This window comes from Nymphalis io, chromosome 18, assembly GCF_905147045.1.
Source record: "Nymphalis io chromosome 18, ilAglIoxx1.1, whole genome shotgun sequence".
Taxonomy (NCBI): Eukaryota; Metazoa; Arthropoda; class Insecta; order Lepidoptera; family Nymphalidae; genus Nymphalis; species Nymphalis io.
The window spans coordinates 8,451,716-8,473,331 of NC_065905.1; the positions used below are offsets into that span (position 1 = coordinate 8,451,716).

The 21,616-nt window shown below is 31.4% G+C and overlaps 1 protein-coding gene across 4 annotated transcripts; it reads left to right on the forward strand.

Moving 5' to 3' along the window:
* Positions 1 to 1,039: 1,039 nt before the first annotated feature.
* LOC126775458 (sex-lethal homolog) lies at positions 1,040 to 21,517 on the forward strand. 4 transcript variants are annotated; one of them, XM_050497424.1, is made up of 8 exons: positions 1,040 to 1,166; positions 1,638 to 1,845; positions 7,399 to 7,614; positions 8,134 to 8,241; positions 8,733 to 8,914; positions 9,310 to 9,397; positions 11,090 to 11,177; positions 18,965 to 21,517. In XM_050497424.1, the coding sequence occupies exons 2-8, from the start codon at positions 1,765 to 1,767 to the stop codon at positions 19,237 to 19,239; spliced, it is 1,038 nt and encodes a 345-aa protein (XP_050353381.1). In that variant the 5' UTR covers positions 1,040 to 1,166; positions 1,638 to 1,764; the 3' UTR covers positions 19,240 to 21,517. The 4 variants fall into 4 exon arrangements, with proteins under 4 accessions (XP_050353381.1, XP_050353384.1, XP_050353382.1 ...); XM_050497427.1 differs by lacking the exons at positions 1,040 to 1,166; positions 18,965 to 21,517 and adding exons at positions 1,290 to 1,304; positions 11,454 to 12,940 and having other exon boundaries at positions 11,090 to 11,162; XM_050497425.1 differs by lacking the exon at positions 1,040 to 1,166 and having other exon boundaries at positions 11,090 to 11,162.
* Positions 21,518 to 21,616: the final 99 nt, after the last annotated feature.

Genomic DNA, 21,616 nt, shown 5'->3' on the forward strand with positions numbered 1-21,616 from the left:
TGGTGACAAGAGGGCTGGTTAATTTTTTGCCCAGAGAATCGAAATTGCATTCTTGCCACCATTCGACGAGTTAACGATTTGTACAGTAACTATTTTTAATTTTTATTTGTATTTATTTAAGGCTTGTATAATGGCACAATAGGCTAACTTAAAGCACTTTTTAACCATTTTTATGAAAGTAAATACGCCCGTAATAATTATCGTGTTTATATTAATTAAGTATCCATTCCGATGTTACACGGATAAAGTTCTCAATTTAACAGAATGAAACATTTTTATATTCAAATATCTTATAAATTACAAAACGACTGGTCCAAATTCTAAAATGTAGTTAGTGTACTGTAGTAATAGTAGGCAAATCTTTTTTATGAGATAATTTTAAGTTTGCAGTTAAAATAGTTATAGAATAAGTATATGTAATCTCAAAATAACTTTGGCAATGTTTATCTTGCTAAAATTACAGTTCATTTTATTTTTTTATTTTGAACAAACAAGTTCTGACTTTTTTTTTATAGAATAGGAAGGTGGACGAGCATATGGGCCACCTGATGGTAAGTGGTCACCAAACGCCCTTAGACATTGGCATTGTAAGAAATGTCAACCATCGCTTATAGCCAATGCGCCACCGACCTTGGGAACTAAGATTTTATGTCCCTTGTGCCTGTAATTACACTGGCTCACTCACCCTTCAAACCGGAACACAACAATATCAAGTATTGCTGTTTTGCGGTAGAATATCTGATGAGTGGGTGGTACCTACCCTAGACGAGCTTGCACAAAGCCCTACTACCAGTAAAAAAAAGTAGTAGTAGTAGTGACTGAGAAGTATATTGTATTGATAAAAAATATGTAATTTAAAAATTAAGTTTGCTTTTATTTCTATTTATGCTGCTTCAATTAAAAAATATATATTTGCATAATAGTTATTCATGTTATTATTTTATTTAAGCCAATTGTTGAATGATGAATAAAATTGTGACATATTATTTTGTCTATGACTAAACGTCTGACATTGACCAAAAATTGAGATTCAGGGTCAGTAAAACTGAAAATAAAAAAAGTGATTGACATTTCAGAATTGTTAGCACTGATAAATTTTATTAGAAATCCTATTTGAATATAAAAAAATCGTATCTTATAACTTATTTACTTTTCAACTTACAATTGTGAGTTTATTATTACTTAATTAAATTATTATTAATATCATTCGTGGAATTTTCTAATCATAAAACGACTTAAGGATATACTTTATTTGCGTAAATAAAGCATTACCTCTTTCCATTAGTTGCTTTAAATATAAATAGGTACTATTTTGATATTTAATATTAAATCAGCAAATCAATCAATAACATGTGCAAACAGGAGTGTATTTTAATAATGAATTATGTGGATTTATAATTAGATTAATCAATACAATCAGTAATACTTATTTAATATTTTGCATGTTAATGTAGTTGGAAAATAAAAAAAAACCAATCAAATTTGTTGTCTTACAGAAATAGCCTCATCATTAATTTTTGACCACATCAAAGATTGTCAACTCAAGATCCGCTACTTATTTGATTTATAATATGCTGTGTAATGTTCAATTTGTACAAGTTTTACATCCATTGATATATAATTTTTGTTTCTTTCAGATATCTACAAACAAAAACCCTTTACAGGTGTATAAAATGATTTCTATGCAGTTATAATAGATACTTAGCTCAATATAAGTGGAACATAAATAGATTTTGGGGACAACTGTATATAAAAGTTTGATAAATGTGTGAGCGTTACCCAGGATACCTGTTCGGGGGGACTCCGGTCAGCAGTTGGGATAGAAGCTTTAATTCACTAGAAAATGTAAGTTACATCTTTGTTTATGTGCTTGAAATCTAGATTATATACATTATACTTTACTTCTATAAGCAAATGTAAATAGAATATTTCAATAACAGTTGCCTTATGTAATATTACAATGCCTAAAATATATATAATCTTGTATTTGAGTGCTAAAATAAATTAAGGTTTTTAAAATCTCTTGTATAGTTAAAAACCTTTCAAACAACATAAAATTAGTTATTGCATTATTTCCGATAAACTCTTTTGTAAGAACAAATTCAAATCTCATGGCAGATCACAATTGTGATATGATAGAATGTGATTTATGACATTGACAATAAAATAATTATTACATTTAAAGGATACACACACAGAATTTGTAATACCCTATTTCTAATTAAAAAAATCACAAGTTGGGTAAAAAGTTTATTTTTATAGAACTGCAGAATACAAAATTAAGTCATGTGACATCATGATATAAATATTACGAATATTTTTATTCTAACAATGTTTTCAGTTTTATTTAAAAGCATTCATTATTCTATCTGATAATTTTTATTTTTTTTATTTTGCTCTGTAGTAATTTCTGCTTTCAGTTATAATTACAAGATTAATTAATATTTGGGATAAAACACAACCCAATTTGTTTTAGGATAGTCTTTATGAAAAAAAATGATATGAAGGCTTTACGTTGCGAAATACAAAATAAATATGCATTTGTTATAATCATAGACACTTTGTAGTAGAGGTAAACCGCATACTGAATGTATGCTTAACAATTAAAAATGAAATGAATACATTCAGTATGTTTACATGCGAGACTGTTAGATTTTTTATAGCAACGTTAATTTCATTTATAGCAATTGTTACATTCCGGTGAACAATAATTTTTTTTTTATTATGTAGGTAGGCCAACGTGCAATTGGGCCACCTGAGGGTCACCATTGCCCATAGACATTATATATAGCCCATAGCCGCCATAAGAAACACTAACCATTCGTTATGTCCTTATGTTCATCATAGGTATGTTATGATTCTTCTGCCTGTAATCACATAGGCTCTGGCTATTCAAAATATATGTAAATATATATTTTTTCAAATTAAATCAAATTACTTTATTCAACATGGAAGTACTTACTGCTAGTCTAACTAGAAACCCATCCCTAATACAGAAAGAAACTCCGTGCAACTTTTTTTTATCGTGTATCATTTACAAATTTTCTATAAAACAACAAACCAGGAGGCAATTGTTTCATTCCCAAGGTGTAATATCATCTATAAATTAATTAATTGTACTTTTCCACATAAGCATTTATTTACCATTTTTTTTTATTTAGCAACTGAGGCATTTTGAACCCTTTCTGGGATCCTGTTGTAGAACCATTTACATTGAGTTATTCTATGCAATTGAGTAACAGGAGTAACAAGTTTGTGTTTGTTCCTTGTACTAATGTTATAACTATCACATTTTCTCACAAAATTAATATTTTTCCGTACATACATAACATTATATAATATGTATTGAGAAGAGAACAGCTAATATTTTAATTTCTTTGATTTTCTGTCTTATATTTGAAATTTAGGTCAAATTAATAAAATAATATAATTAAGGTAAAACATAGTAATAAAGTTTTTTCAATATATTTTACATAATGGTCAGGTGTGCAATCTGAGTAAGCACAATAGATTTCATAATATTTGTTTAAATATTCTTGTATTGAAAGAAAACATGAGGAATCCTTCATGTTGTTTGAATTTCTTTCAAACTGTATTGAACCTGTGCAGTGCTCTAAAACTTCTCTCTAAGTGGAGAGGACACCAATGCTTAGACAGTTTTTCTTTTTTTGACTTTTACATAAAGAGATATTATAGGGCATTCCATTCCCTTAAAAACGACCTTTTTTATTCTTCTTCAATTTATATACCTAAAGTGACTGTTGGATGGACCTGGACCAAAACATAACAAGTTTTTTTTTATATTTGTCCTTCAATAGAAATGTTTTATTCTACTGTTGCAAAGCCTGGACTGGTAGCTAGTTTATATAAAAAGTATTTATAAAATTTTCATTAAATTATTTATATGAATTCAGTTATAAAATCTGTGATTTTTCTTTTTTTATTTGTTTCAGTTAATACCTACTTATTTAAAATGAGGTTTTATTTGTCAACCTTAAGTGTATTTATTTTTTATATTGAAATTCCAACTTCATAGATTTAATGATCTAGTTGGTCTCTTTTAATAAGAAAGTTCACTGTTTGTTGTTTATTTCATTTGAACGGTTGACTTTTTTTTGTCTATTTTATTTTAATTTAATTTGTTTAAATGTTTATTATTGCTTTTGATAAATAAAATCGAGACAGCCTTAAGTAAGTAATGTACTATTATTTTTCAATGAATCACAAATTGTATCCTAAATGTTACAAGTTTATAATTACTCTAGTCATAATACGAATAATCTTCTTTACTTAAAAAAAAATTTAGTAATGGTAGCTTCGGAATACATTATTAATGAAAGTCGTAACAAATGCATTAGTGACTTTATAAAGAATCATTCATTTATGTTGGATGGTTGCCAGAGTCTCTTGTCGGCTGTCCGCCCGCAAGAACGTGTAGGGGCGCCATTCTTTGAGATGAGATCTGGATAACGATTGTTGTTAGACATGTAGGATTAACATTGTCGTTTGTTTTAATATGAACTTACAACAAAAATCACTACATACGCATAAATGTTCTACGTGTTAGAATTTCTTCTGATCCTGATGATACTTTAAGATAACATTTATATTTATATGTTTATGTATCGTCTGTGACCGGAATTGGCTCGTTTTTTTTTTTGTACTAAATTCGATCGCATTTTTAAGGGACTAAAACTTTCGTTAATAGTTTTGATATTTTGTTTCGTTTATATGGAAATATTGTATTGTAAAGGTGGAAATATGTTAAAGTAGTCGATTATATGACAGCCTATATATATATATAGTAAATTATAGAAATATATTATTGTACTTAACTTACTAAAAGTTAAGTACAATAATATATTTCTATAATAATAAAGTTGCTTAATTTCTGTTTATAATTCATCTCGTGCTTTTCGGTGAAGGAAAACATCGTGAGGAAACCTACATGTGTCTAATTTCATCGAAATTCCACCAACCCGCATTGGAGCAGCTTATTCCACCATAAGCTCCAAACTTTCTCCTCTAAAAGGGAGCCCAGCAGTGGGACATTTACAGGCTGTTACTTACTTACTTTTACTTAACTTTTACATGGCATTACATATGTTCTTATTTGATTCTGTAAGTGTTGGTTTTACGTCACTTGTCAGGCTCGAACCTGAAACTCGCATCGCTATGTGATAAATCTTAGGGTGTTTTTCTTTTCGTATCATGTTGTTTGTTAGTTTTCACAATTTTTCTCCGTCCTAATTTTTCGCGGTCTGTACGTAACCTACATTTAAATGTAACGTTGGCGGTTGGACGTTAAATCGTACAATCTCATATTACCCGGGCCTTTTTCCAAGCGATATGTCAAAATATTTATCTCACAAAAAAGAAAGATAGAAGAGCTATTTTTTATTGCTATTTTGGATTCTATTTGTCTAGTCTGTCTCTGTATCAAAGAAGAATTTACTGGTGGTAGGGCTTTGTGCAAGCTCGTCTGGGTAGGTACCACCCACTCATCAGATATTCTACCGCAAAACAGCAATACTCGATATTGTTGTGTTCCGGTTTGAAGGGTGAGTGAGCCAGTGTAATTACAGGCACAAGGGACATAAAATCTTAATTCGCAAAGTTGGTGGCGCGTTGGCTATGTAAGCGATGGTTGACATTTCTTACAATGCCAATGTCTAAGGGCGTTTAGTGACCACTTACCATCAGGTGGCCCATATGCTCGTCCGCCTTCCTATTCTATAAAATTAAAAAAGGACAAATAACGGTGACTAATTATGTCATATAATAGGTATATAAAAAAATTTACTAAATAAATTGAGGAGAATGGTTGGAGCTCATTCCAACACGATGGTCAAATAAGAGTAGAATAGTAGATAGTTTATAGAATGTGCAAGTTTTTGGTAAAATTTCATCCGAACCATGCAGGCTTATCCACGGTATTTTCCATCACTAGAGCACGAGATGAATAATAAACGCATATCGCGCACGTGAGCCGTTTGACCCACAATCTTCGCTCAATACTCACCGTGTTCTTGCCACGCAATTTATATGCGTAGAAACAGATAATTATGAAAAAAATATAACAACTTTGTAGTTTTGTTTTTTATTTATTTCTAGAAGTGTGATGTAAATTTTTACTAAGGCTTCACTCATTATTTACAACTATATTAAGTATTCCTGTTTTGCGGTAGAATATGTTATAAGTGGTTCATATCAATCTAGACGGGCTTTACATAGCCCTACCACCAATCAAATACACCAATTCTATCTTACATAGCGTCCATTGGCGATATAAGAAATGGTTAGTTTCTTATAACCTATTTGGACGTTTGCTTGCCTGTTCCAAAATGAAAAAACGTGTTTATAAAATATCAATTATAAATTTTAATAATCCATTTAATATATAACCTGAGTTTCGTATAGCATCACGCCCTTCTGTTTTGGTAACAATAGCGATCATTATGTCGGCACTTTCAAGTAGTTTTAGGAGCTCTTGGCAAGCACTCGGGGAATCGAGTGAGTTGCATATAATAGTAAAACATGCTTGTAGGTCACGGCTTCGTTCTAGTTTTTTTTTCGGTTGATTATGTTTATGCCATGTACGTTTGATATTGACATTTTATGAGGAAATGCGGAACTGGTGGAAAATTTGTATTTTTGGACGCTTATGCAATTTATGGCTTTTGAATTTGTTTTATTTATGGTATATACTTGAGCTTTATTTTAAATATTATTTAATATTCTATGAAAATTCTACAATTTTTTTTAGTCATAATGTATAGTTTCTTAATTTAGGTCATTATACATTTTTAAACGTTAAATATGAAAATTGGTAATTTTATTTTTGAAAGTCAAGTATAATATAATACGTAATATTTTAAAATTGTTTTTAAATAATCATAATTATTGTGTCTTATTAGGTCATATCAGTCGCATGTTCTTATACTATTTATTCGGTCAGCCCAATGTTTTTATAATACTACAAAATGCCGGCCGTTTGTCCGACGCCATGTTTGTGTGAGGAAGGCATTAACTGGCATTGGTTTCCTGTCACGTTGAGGGGGTGGTTAAGACGCTAATATATACGATGCTGGTATTGACGGAGGCGCTTAGCACGTACCTATATACTTCTCTCAGTCTATATACTTCCGTCAAAACAATCCCGTAGCTCTCTCGTAGCCCATTCCTTGCATCAGATAGCCATCGCAAAGGTTTTAGTAGGTAAAACCTACATATTCCGGTTCCTCTTATGGAGCTGGGACGTATTAAAAGGTTTCCTCTGCGCCGTATAAATTGGAGGTATTCTATTCAGCAAGAAACTTTAAAGCATATTTTGTCTATGAGTGGGAGTTTGAATTAATAATAAAATTACAATAAGAATGTCTTTTTGTATGCTTTCAGCAAATCCAACAGCAATATAGAGGTCGAGTGGGCGGTGGAGTCCGTTGTTGGGGCAGCATGTCTGAGGGAGGTGGTATATCCTCCGCTGGGGGGGACACGGCGAAGACGAACCTCATCGTCAACTACTTGCCACAGACGATGACAGAGAAGGACCTATACGCCATGTTTATGACCATCGGGCCGATTGAAAGCTGTCGTGTTATGAAGGATTTTAAGGTTATTTATTCTTCTTATTCTTGTTTATTAGGATATTTATACGAAATTGTATTATATTATAATTTACTTAGTGGTAGGGCTTTGAGCGAGCCCGCCTGGGTAGGTATCACCCACTCATTATTATTATATACTACCGACAAGCAGCAATTCTTAGTATTGTTGTGTTCCGGTTCGAAGGGTGAGTGAGCCCGCGTAACTAGAGGCACAAGGAACACGACATCTTAGTTCTCAAGGTTGGTGGCGGATTGGCAATGTTAGGGATGGTCAATATTTCTTACAGACAAGTCTACTGGATTTTAAATACTTTCCAAGGCACGGGAGTGATCACATTTTTGACTTCTAATTTTCTCGACTTACTACTGTATTACTTGTTACTTGTACCCCGTGTTGGACAGTCTCTGGACTAAACTATTGTTACGCCAAAAACTAAATGAACTGAACTCGTGACGTCATGTGGTGATATTTTAGCCACGCCCACTATTGAAGTTTTGTAATAATAATATATGTATGAACTTTCAGACTGGTTATAGTTACGGCTTTGGATTTGTTAATTTCACAAGGGAAGAGGACGCGGCGAGAGCAATCGATACGTTCAACGGTTACCAGCTCAGGAATAAACGGTTAAAGGTTATTGTAATATATATATTTTAACTAGTTTACGCGCGTTTGTAGGTGTTAAGTATAAAAAAATATTCTTATCTTTCCCTGGACTTGTTTCATACTAAATTTCAATAAATTCGATGCAATGGTTAATCGTAATAGGCATACAAACAAACAAAGTAAAATAATTTATAATATTGCCATAAATTTACAAGATTATGTATTTTTATTATTTATATACGCTTACTAAAAAAAATGTGATGGAAGTGAAAAGGGGGCAATATAGGAGTTTCAACTTTCAGCAAAAAAGCGTCTGGATATCTTCAACCCCGACTAGGTTGATTCATCAATGCATAATTGTTATTTTTTTTTTATATGCTGTATATAATATATTTTATGTTATAACATATAATATATTATATACAGCATATAAACGTACTATATGGACTATGCTCTTTCTGAAACTATAGGTCGCCAATACCGTTCCGTCGAAATTAAATAAAAAAAAATCACTCCAGGTTTCCTACGCTCGTCCTTCAGGCGAAGATATAAAGGACACGAATCTATACGTAACGAATCTCCCTCGTGCCATAACCGAGGAACAGCTGGAGACGATATTCGGCAAGTACGGACGTATAGTGCAGAAACACATTCTAAGGGACAAGAGTAATGGCACGCCGAGGGGTGTCGCATTTGTAAGGTCAGATTTCATCATCACCTCTAGCCCTTTAGATACAACACAGGGATGTGTGTCAACTTTGTGTTTTTAATTCATCCAGTGTGGTGAAAGCAATGGTGTGGTGTTGTTCAAAATATGCAAAAGAGACTCTCGTATTGAAGATAACCAGATCGAAGTGATCACAGGACCACAGATGCTGGAAGAACATTATACATCTAAGTTTAGCTTTTTTTTTTTGCATGTACTGTCATACACGCCACACTTTTGAATGTGTTTCAACCCGGTCTTGGAGATTCGAGGCTCTTAGGCACCTTGGCATTTAAGGATCCCCCATTCCGAAGCAATTGAATTGTAGGCCTAGGCATCAAATCGTGCCTAACCGTATCACCTCTATTAAATGGTCACTTTATTTTCAGGTTCGATAAACGAGAAGAAGCCCAAGAGGCAATAGCGGCGCTAAACAATGTTATACCAGAAGGTGGTACGGAACCGCTAAGTGTTAAGGTTAGTGATTTGAATATCGAACCCTAATCTATATTATTTCTTCTCTTAATTATTCAAATGATTATTTGAATGTAGAACTTCTTTCTCGGTGATGAGCGAATGCGAATATGTTAATTGAAATTAATCGATTTATTTGAATAATCGAATATAAAATCGATTAAAATTCAAAAAGTGATTTCTAAAATAAGACGATAGTTATCACATATCTTATTTTTAAGAGTTAATATTAATTAATATTGGAATAAAAAACCAGTAAAGTCGAATGAAATTATTCGATCGAATAACGATTGTTACATTAATTCGAAATTGCTCGTCGCTAGTCTTATAACAAAAATATCACAATTTCAACAATTGTATTCCTTATCTTACATACTCTTTAAATAATATATATGTGATGCATGGTACATAATCATGTTTATTTACATTTTTCCATTATATGTTTAAATGTGTATGTAAATTATTGAATTACACACATCGAATCCATTTGAACAATTTCCGAGCATTATTCCGGCATTCTAACTATAGTTACCTTTTTCTGAATTTTGGGGGGGATTTCATGTGGGAATTGCCGTATACTCCTCGTAGCTATGCCGTAAATACCCTCATTCCGACTCTTAGAGTAGTTTTCCCATCATAATTCTTGTCCATCGTATTCAAATGTAAAATCTAGAATTCAGAGTTACCGAACTACCCTTCTTTGTATCATTTGAACTTCTCTGTGCATGCTACCAATTGGCTGTTTGGGGTTGGGACTTGGTCTAAATTAGACGGGAAGCGTGGGGACAGTGTACGGAGCGCGTCGGAGGCTACTCAGTGACACTACGGTGCGCTAGATAACTATATAATTACGTTTAATTTACTTGGTGGTAGGACTTTGTGCAAGCCCGTCTGGGTAGGACCACTCATTCATCAGATATTCTACCGCAAAACAGCAGTACTTAATATTGTTGTGTTCCGGTTTGAAGGGTGAGTGAGCCAGTGTAACTACAGGCATGAGGGGTATAACATCTTAATTCCCAAGGTTGGTGGCGCATTTACCATGTAAAGGATGGTTAATATTTCACAATGTCAATTTCTATGGGCGATGGTGACCACTTACCGTCAAGTGCCCCATTTCCCCGTCCGCCTACCTATTATATAAAAAAAAAAGTTTAATTCACTTGCCTAATTGATGGTTGAAAATAGCAACTTGCTTGAAGACAATTTCATGAATGAACGAATATTGTCCTACATCTTTCATTTTAAACAAAAAAAAAAAAAATAGTTATAAAAATTATTTATAGCAAACTAGTTGACAAACGGTAATGCATAATGATTCCCTATAGAAGCGGCCTTATGTATTATAATAAACAAATTAAAATTGAAAATTATTATTAAATTTGTACCACAGTAGAATAAATTCCATGTCGCTATATATAAAGTGGCATAGACATATATTTTTGATGACATATCACATATATATATTTGGATACCATTCATAGTGGCGAATTAATGATACTATAATTATATTTCAAGCAGAACCGCTGTCATATGTTTTGGAGCTGCTAATATAATATTCTTATTTATATTTATTATTTTAATAATGTATTGTTAAAGAAAGGCGTTGGAAATTAACAATATAATATAAAATCAATTTTAAAATAGATAAATGTATAGAAAATTGGGTCTTTACAAAATTATATTCTTTTCCAGGTGGCGGAAGAGCATGGTAAACAAAAAGCTGCTTATTATGCTGGATGGGCGGCGGGCTTCCACCACAATCGAGGTGAGACGGATAAAGGTACCAAGTTAAAATAGTGTAGATAAAAATTATCGTATTGTCTAGATTACTGAGATCAAATAGCATACTATAACTAAAAACACCAATAAATATTTATTGTACTGGCAATATAGTACTCTTAAATGTCTTTAACAAATGCAAATAGATAACACACCTGAGTGATTGTATATATTATTATGAACGTACACACGCACACGTGCACGTAATGCGTGCGAACGCACACGCGCACCCGCAAGTTAACGCGCAAACGAAACATTTCACGCTGCTCGGACTCAGTGCCGCATGCGACGCCGCAGCGGCACCACAGCCTCGATCAGCTCGACATGCTGCATCGACACGACCTGTTCTTGCAGCAGAACAGGTACCGGCGCGATTACCACCAGCAGCACCAGCCCGCCTACATGGCGCACCACCGTCCGTTTTGAAAAGGGCTGTACTGTAAGAAGTTTCGCCTGACCGACTCCCGGATATAGGCGTTGGACGATCAGTGCTAGTATTAGTGATGTGCGTTGTGGGGGACTCTTTTTTATCCTTAGGATTATTATTTTCCGTTGTAGTGACGTCATCTAGTCTTCAGTCGATTATTAGATTTAATTCGATAGTATGACTTGGAGCGTTTTGCTGGACGTAACATGTGATCTAGTATAGTTTATGGATTCGCGTCTAAGCGAAGAGTACAGCTCTTAATGAATAAATATTGTATCAAACTTGGTTTTCCTCAAGATATTTCAAAATAGCGCTACAGATACTATATTTCGATAGGGCTATTTTGTAAGAACAAATTCGAAACTCACCGTCGAAAACGGTCCTGGAATTTCAGAAATTGATACGCGAAATTGATTAAATAATTACAACATTTCAAGAATACACGCATCAAAATAGTATATCAACATTTCATAGGTGAGTAATGAAGTTAGTTCTTACAGAATCTCAATGGCATATACAAAACTCGTTCATTTAAATCTCCAGAAGTCTACAGCTTCGAAATGTAAATGATTATAGGAATTTGCGAGAATAATATAGTTACTTAATACCTTATTATACTGTTTAACTGCAAATACGGTATATTATAATGCAATGAAACGTGATCCACTTTATCAATTGTTCAATTTTTTTTTTTTTTAATTCGATATAGCGACCTCCATACTATGCTGTTTCCTCTCCGAAATGTGATCAGCTCGTTGTTGGACATTTAAACGTGAATTATTATTGGTAGTTGGTACGTATTGACTGGGCCTTGTTACCTTGATACTGTTACCCAGACGGGCCCTGCATTAGGTCCAATGGCCAGTATAACCTGAAACTTGTTTGGTCAGAAATATGTTCTCCTCGTGGCTATTTCCACTGTGCCTTCGAGATCATATTTATGGATTAATAATTAATCTAGGAATTGTCTATGGTAATGTTATAAATAACAGTAGTGTTCCAGGTTAATTCAAAGAAAGCGTTTATAATTTACAAAAAAATACAGCTTTAGTTATAGACGTTGCTTTGCGGGTGATTACTTAAACCATGCTGTCTCCTTCTTTCGAATGTCAGATCAATAATGAAAGAAAGAGAGAGATCAGTGTTTAATTTTTCAGTCTCTAAGCAACGTTTATAAGGTCGTAAGAATTTAACTGAAGTGTTTTTTGATATTTTCGCAGATGGTAGTGTAAGTGACATTATAATTATTACGTAATAGTAAAGTTTCCTCCACAACGAAATGTATGTATAAATTAAAAATTTATTTGCGTTTAGATTCCCGATTCCATTGTTATGATCCTAAGCTTTTTATGTAATTAACTTTTATTAAATTAGTGTATTGTACCAATAATATTGTACAATGTTGTCAAACTAGTTTTTTTTTTTTATTTTTTAATATACGTACATTACATTTTGTGGAATTGATACAATGAATATATTATTGAATACAAAAAATACGTTAAAAATTGAAAAAAATGTGATTTTTAGATAGACCTAATTCAAAACTAGTAGAATCTTTTTTTACGATACAATAACAGTTTCTTAAGAGTATTTTAAAGATACAATAATATTATAAAGCATATGATATGATTTAATACCATTTTATTAACTTGAGAGGTTCAACAATTTGATTTTTTTAAACAGATTATATGTATAATTTAAATGCAAGAAGGTCGATCGAACCATACTAGTTAAGATACAAAAGTCATAACAATATTTTTGATTTCGTTATACTTATATATTATGTATGAGTATATATGTATTTTTATGAGTTTTTTATGAGTTTAAATGTATATTCATAAACATTATTAAATTATTAGCGACTTAGTTATATTAGCGATGAGCAAAAATTTATAATAATAGATTAATTTAACGTAAGTTGTGCGTTTGTCAATTTCTTTCGTTTATATGTTTATATGAAATACAAACGTAATAAAAATAAATAAAAACGAACACTGAAACGTTAATTTTAGTAGGTGATATCATATATATTAGTATATATAGTTGGTACAAAATAATCCATAGACAATATATTTTTTTTTATATCCTAATTCGACCGATGGTATTACTATATAATGACTAGCAAACCGTGATGTGCTCAATGAATATTAGTCTATTTATTATATATGACGTTTATTTTTATTACAATGATTTGCAAGCTTTGTTATTTAAAAATAGTATGATTATTTACAATATATTTAATGTTAGAAAACGACGTTAATAATAATGACTTAAATTTCATTCTATCTGTATAATTGACAATTTATTATCTGTTATAGTTATATTTAAGTAAATATGTAATTTATGTAGTATTTTTTCGAATAAACAATTTATTACTGTTGTTGAAAATTAAAAAAATAATAATAATAATCGTAGGAAACTCTTATGAAAGTTATGTAAAGTTTAATCCATTATGTGATTGAATTGTTATAATAGTATAAGGTGACTCTTTGGAAGATAAATGATAAGTCATAATGATAATGATGGTGATTTTTGATAACACTTTATGCAAGTCCGGTTGCCGAACAGTAATACTTTGTACTGTTGTGTCCTTATTTGAAGGCTTAAACAGTCAGTACATTAACACCAGGGATTCAACAACTTGCAACCCGTATTAAGCGGCACAGTAACAGTGTGAGAAATATTTCTCACAGTTCCATAGGCAAAGGGGACTATTTCATTTAAACGTCTAATAATTCCAGTATATTTGTGTAAAAAAAAACTTCGAAAGGACTATGTCAATTTGTTAATTTGTTTTAATAAATATCATAAGATTCGTTTTACTTTATACAACTATTGGAAGACTCGAGCGATGAACGATATTATTTATTTTTGTCTGTGCTATTAATTATATTTAAGAAAGGAACATTGATGTTTATGATTTTTTTTTAAATGTCGAATTAGCTTTTTTGTCACCAAACCATATAACAAATATAATTATTTATATAATATAAAGAGAGGACAGAATAATTCAACAGATAATTATTATTATTTTTTCTTTTTTTATTGATTGTACGGAAAATTATATTATTAATATGAGTGTATCTGCATATTATACAAGTAATTATATGTTTTAATATAATAATAAACAGAGATATTCTGTGAGCGAGAGGGGAATAGGCACTTTCAATTTTCAATTTCATCACGTTTCACAATTCTTATCAGCTCGAGTCGTTACATTGACAATATAAAACGGTGATTCGAATGTTCTAGTTAATTCGGAGTCTATTGGTGTTGCTCACTGACTTGTTCGCATCTTCCATATGTCAGATGGGTGGTGGGTGTCAGAGGTTTTAGTACCTATACTTTTTTAATTAAACTTTGAAATCTACAAAGACCTGTTTTCGGTGCTTTTATTGCATCTTTCTATTATTTTAATTGTTTTTAATAGTGGTTATAATTCTGTTTTGTTTTTGGTGTCTTATTTATTAGCGTGTGTCAGTTGTTTTATTGATCTTTATGGTGGCAACTCATTGTGCGATTCTGCGTATTATTCACTAACGGCCGATAACCAAGGGCAGTCACGCACCCCACCGATGCTCTTCCAAGGGGTGCGTGTCAGTCTGTATCGACCTTGAGATTCAAAGCCATTTTTTCATTCCGAAACTTTGAAATCTAGAAACTAAATGATCGCTGCCGCTAAGGCTCTCGCACCACACGCTCCGACGCACCGTTACGGACTTGTCTGCGCTTCCTCAGACGATACTCTTACCAAGGGGCGTCGGTGCGAGCGGGTACGGCGTCCGTCTGTAATAGCGCGCACCGTGAGAAGCCTTTATTGGGATTCTGATTTCCTAAGTTAGTGTTAATAGCATTTAGATTGTAATCCAAAAACTGCTAATCTTCTAGTATTGTTTTGTTCTTGCATTATGCAGATTTGTAGAAATTTAATTTATATTATGATAAGCTTAGAAATAATTATAAGGTTTACTTTTTATTAATTTGATGTTCTGACACCCGACACAATCAGTTGTACTTTACCAATTACTTATTAAAATAAAAGTTTTAATAAACTTAATTAAAAACGAAGTAGATATGTACTTATGATGGTTCAGTGTGAAATGTTTTGACATGTATTTTTTTGTTATTCAAATATGTACTCTATGCGTATGTCGTTAAGGATCGAAACGTTTCATCACTGAACATGGATTGTAGGTATAGTATGCTAGATATAGTTTACGGAAGTGATTTGTGCCTAATAATGCGTATTTTCTAAGCGTAAACTGTCGATGCTCATTGTTAAAGATTTTCTTAATTTTATATCGTGCGATATACGATGAATTTGATTGGTGGTACATCATTAGTGTTTTATTATAATTAATAAGTAATTAAATGAAATTAAATAGAATATTTAATATATTATAGATAAGTAAGTAGGAAGTTGATTATTAAAAAAAAAAAAAACGACAAATTCATTGTATATAAGCTATTGGAAAATACTTACTATTCTATCGAATTAACCATTATGTAGATAGTTTCTTAAATTTCGTTATATTCATAAATAATTGATCGTCGAGCAGTCTTCACTTTATCTCAGGTGACTTGTTATAAATAATGAATTCCTGGTATACATTTTACTGCAATAGGTATTTTAAACACTCAGTCAAACCTATCATAAATTAATAAGCGATAGCGCCACATCCACAAGGATACCCCCCCAATCTTTTGGGTATATTTTCAAAAGGATTCCTGCTGATTTTGTTTCAAGATGATTCGTAGTTAGGTAGAATTGAATCCTTTTAAATTATGTCGTATTTTTTTTCTTACTATAGTTGATATAGTTAGTATAGTTCTGACATACATAGTGAACATATTAAATTGAGTAAAAGTGGGGACTGCATTGTAATTGTTGAGATGCTCTGGATGAAAACTCTTAAGGAATTTGTGTGGAAATTAAAGGGAAAAGTATTTCTATACTACATTCCAATAGAAGGAGTAAAGACATTTAAATCTTGGATTCCTATATTCATTAAACATTGCATAATGTCCTCCTGACATGTTGGTCCGACTTGGTTTTGAACCCAGGACCTCAGGACCTTATATCTAGCCACTAGACAAACAACGCAGTCGTCTGTCCCGTAAAATGTTATCGAGTTTTTCTATCGAAGATTCTAAGTGACAGTCCGGAGTCTGGAAGATAGAAGTGTGAACTCCCGTGCGTCGGAAAGCAAGTAAAGCCGGTGGTCCTGCGTCCGAACTCTTTCGGGTCGTGTCCTATTCGAGAGTACACTTGTGTTTGCGCACAAACTTGTGCACTATAAAATGTCCTGCGCATTTGGCTAATATCTCTTAAGACTTGCAGCTGTGACCGAAAACGGTCAGGAGGACATCACTTAAATATAACTTAACTTATTTCTAATATACAAAACGTCATTATTTTCATGAATAGAATCGTTTAGATTTACGGGTTTTACGTTAACTAAAGGTCAAAGTGGTTTATTTGTCTTTACTCTGGCTATTGGTATTGACTATTGTTCATAGTGTAACCATTGTTACAGCTTTGTGACATCTATTTAGCTTTAGAAATATTATTGGCCTCGATTACTAAGACTCGTGTTTTTTATTATATATGTAAGTTTTTAAAATATTTAGCAAATTGTAGTTTTTTTTTTCCAACGGTGATGTAATTTCTTGCGAGATGATTTAATATACGTATTTCGTTGTTTCATCATATTCGAGATTGTTTTGCTGACTGTATATGATTTTATTGTAGTATTACCATGTGAGAATAATTGAATTTTATAACGATTACTGTCTTGTGTAGATCACTAAAAAGGTTGTTTATTGTTTATAATTCTTAAAAGTTTGGGTAAAAAAATGAAATTTAACTTCAAATCTAAATTATCGTTTATATTTATTTTGATGTTAGTCTACTTTTAATTATTGGAAAATAAACCAAAAAACCTTATCTTTCAAAAACAAAATATATTAATTCGTTAAATATTAAAAAAATGTGTCTTTGAAAGATAAGGATTGAAAGATAAGGAGTTCGTATTAAAATAGATTAGCTATCAAAGAGACAAATATTGTTCGTTAAGATCAAATCTATTATTTTGTATACCTACGATAACTTGTTTCCTCCAAAAACTTATTTCCTCCAAAAACTTATTTAAACGTTACAAAATTTTATAAACGTTGCACTCAATTCAATCTTAAATGAATCTTATCGCGTACAAAATATATTTCACTTCAAAATATTTTTAAATAAAATTATATATAATTTCCTGTTAAATATATTTAAAAACAAAATAGGCAGATTATAGACGAGTACAAAAAAAAATTCATATGCCTAAAATGATATTTCAATTTTTTTTTTATGTCTAGCTAACATTCAATATGGTTGACCTTCGTGACAGACAGATCAATCAGTCGATCGTAAATTTCCTCCCTTATTCGAATCATTATGTATCTGATAAGAAGTATGAATTTTGTCAACCGAAATTTATTGTAGAATTTAACTTAGTGTATTTTTTCCTTAAGAGCGAGAGAGCCTCTTAGCTGGTACTAAAATGCTCTCTCCATCTCTTTTAAACTCAAGAAAAGTTTGTATAATAATTGTTTGTTTAAATAGATCTTCGAATGTTAATGTATTTCAATAATTAAAAGGTTCATAAATAGTTCTATATTATAAACTCGTACATTTAAAACATATGCTATTTTTTTAAATATTTTTTTTTATTACAAAATCTTTCAGCCACAATGGAAAATATTTTTTTAGACATTTAAAATTTTTATTTTCAGATATGTTATTAATTTAATAGTTCTTATGAATAATCTTAACGTAATGGTTTTGAATTAATTCTACCATTATACCATTAATTGTAAATTAATCCTTATAACGTCAGATAAAGTCTTGTTATGTAGAAAAAAATATGTCGGTTTTATATTGATATATAAGTAGACCAAAAAGTTTGTATTTAAAGTATTTAAAATTTTTACCTTTTAATATAATTATTCGAAATTTTTAGACGTTACAACGATTGCTCGAAACTAATTTCGCTTGTAGTTAGTAATACTTTTTAAAATAATCAATATAATATTTTCAATGTTATTTTGCATGACATGTTATGTGTTCGTAGCTCTATTAAACATTATAAAAAAAAATCCTACATTCATTTTTTTATTGATAACCGTTGTGTAAAAGATGTCGATGGAAACAGAATGTACAGGTATTTCCAAATTTCGGCCAAATGGTAGACGTGTAAAAATAAATACTATTATTAAATATCTAACTGTTTCATTATATAAACCTCACTTTATTCAACTAAACTAACATTATTTTAAATAATGAATAATCATAATATCCATCATGATGTTTCAAGGTGACTTTGCATGGAGCTGCGGCAACTGTATGATGCCGGAAACGTGGGAAGGGTATACCACCCCACCTTTATCAGGAAGCCATCCAAACACGCCTAGAAACGGTTGCAGACCAGGCGCCTGCGCGAACCAAAGGATGGGGTATCCCCAAAATCACCCCGGAAAACCCGCTCCGAGGTCAGGTCGAGGTAGGAATCTGCCTTGGGGTCAAGGACTTGGCGGTGATGAGAGGTTTAAGGTGCAGCGGTGTAGAAACGGCACTGCGCCATATTGGTAGGATGTATTGAATATACGTGTGTGTGCGCGATCTGATCTCATGCTGTAAATAGTCATATTGAGGAGATCGGAGTGATAAGTAGTGATATTTATAAGTGCTTCTGATATTTCATTTTCTTAAATAATTGTAGAAGTTTGAAGACCGAAAAAGTCAAATAAAACTATAAAAAAAAAAAAAACATAAACGACTATTGTCAACTGAGAAACGATATAACGATTCTCCGAATTTGAATCGTAATGCCTTATATTATTTTTATTAAAACACAAAATATAATAATTACACTCGCCTTAGTTAAAGCATTGATCCTCATTAAGAGGTTTTGAGTTTGAATCGACAAATGGTGGGGAAATAAATGTAATGATTAGGAATGACTGACTGATCTTGAAACTTTGTACGACCTTAATAAATGCAATTAAATTATATCCTAAAATTACTTATAGAATAATGATTATTAATGTAATAAATCAAAAAGGCTTTTGAACTTTATTAAGACATAATAGTAAATAATATTCCTAAAATCAATGAATTTCACGTAAATATAATTTTCATGGTTCGTTGCAGCTTGGACGTATAGCCTATTCCAATTAAAGTAACTCCATTCCAAAGTTCCGATAACAACTTCGCCGACATTCAAAACGTCATTTTTTCACGAATCCTTTATGGATACCATAGATTTTTCAAGATCTTGAATTATAAGTTTTTGTATGTAACTGCGATTGGAATAGGCTTTGTTTAGTTAAGCGTACGTATATGCTTAAACCATACAACGGAGTTAATGAGTATTACCACGATACGTTCGTATATGTATAAGAGGATTATATACTGTGTGGTATATAAGGTGACTTTTTTGTTATTTTTATTTGACGAATTGTTTATTTCTATTGTATTATTATAATAAAAATAGCAGATTTTGCTGAATGTCTCTTACAGAGACCTCAAACAGTCAGATTAAATATTTATTTATTTAAAATATTTGTGGTAGATCTCCAAATATTATTATTAGGAGAAGCCATTTCTCATGCAGTGGGATATTTATTGGCAGTTGCTGTTTTTTTTTATGTAACTTTGCAATAAAGCAAAACTGACACATTGTTTTTTATAATGCATCTTGTGCTTGGCATATCCTTAACATCCTGAAGGAATGTACATTTTAATAAAAAACTGACTGTATGGTTTTTTTTTTAATTTGTAAAAGATATAATAGAAATGTATTTTTTACAGATGTTAGGAATTTTTCAGTTATCTTGTCTTACCTTTATCTCTTTATAATGAGATAAAAGTGATTTAAATAATTGATAAGTAATACAAAATTACTTGTTTTCACATATACTTTATTTACAATTAAATTTAACCCTTAATGAAATTCAACTTTAGGTATATCCTATACTGATAAATGAGTTTTTTTTTTTGTAATGGGCAATTGAAAAAACGACAACCCCAATATACATAAAAGTTATACCAGAAGATGCAGCGCGTTTCGGAAAAGTGTTTAGCATATATTGTAAATAAAGTTAGCTGCGCTTTAAATTGCAAGCGTGAGTTTATTTGTCCTTTCATACTAATGAGGAGACATTAAAAATTCTATTAAAAGTCTACTACAGTACATAAAATGAGTTTGAATAAGAAACGCTGTGATTGTTATTGACATTAGTGGGGGTTGCCTGTTAAAATAATTCTACAATTTCTTTATTGAAATGTTTATTTAACGTGTAAAATCTTAGCTATTGGTTAGCGGCTTTAGGTTGGATTTTACGTGTACAACGGGAAATGTATAGCAAGTTGGGAAAAAAACGTTGGCAATTTTCTATAATTATAATAAATTTAGCCTAAATAATACACGTAATTGTTAACGATATTGTGTAGTATGCGTGTCCATTAAATTAGTTGGCAACTTTTGTGTGCAATTATTTAGGGTGTAACTAACAATGATATATCATTTTATCATGACTTTGTTGACAGCACAAAAGTTGCCAACTTTTCGTTTAGGACGTTGCACTTGGGACTCGTTTAATTTTTTCTTGGAATGAATTTCACTGCATTTTTGTTTTAAATGTTTAATTAAGTTTTGTCCTTATTTTAATCTTTTCTTCCTTGACTAAAGTTTTTTTTTTATTCATAGAATGTATGTTTTAGTTGTATTTATATATTTTTTTTGTCTCTCTCTACTTGATGTAGAAACGTGTAAAGATTTTTATTGCTCGTTTTTGTTGGGTAAGTCTATTTGTAAAATATAGAAAAACGAAAACATGTTGGTTTTTAATAAAATAATGATTGAAAATATTGATTTTTATTGCTTGTAATTTTTGTAAATCCGTACTAAAATTTTCCTATCGTAGAAAAAATATTACCGATCTAAAGCCGTTGTCGGTCACATTAA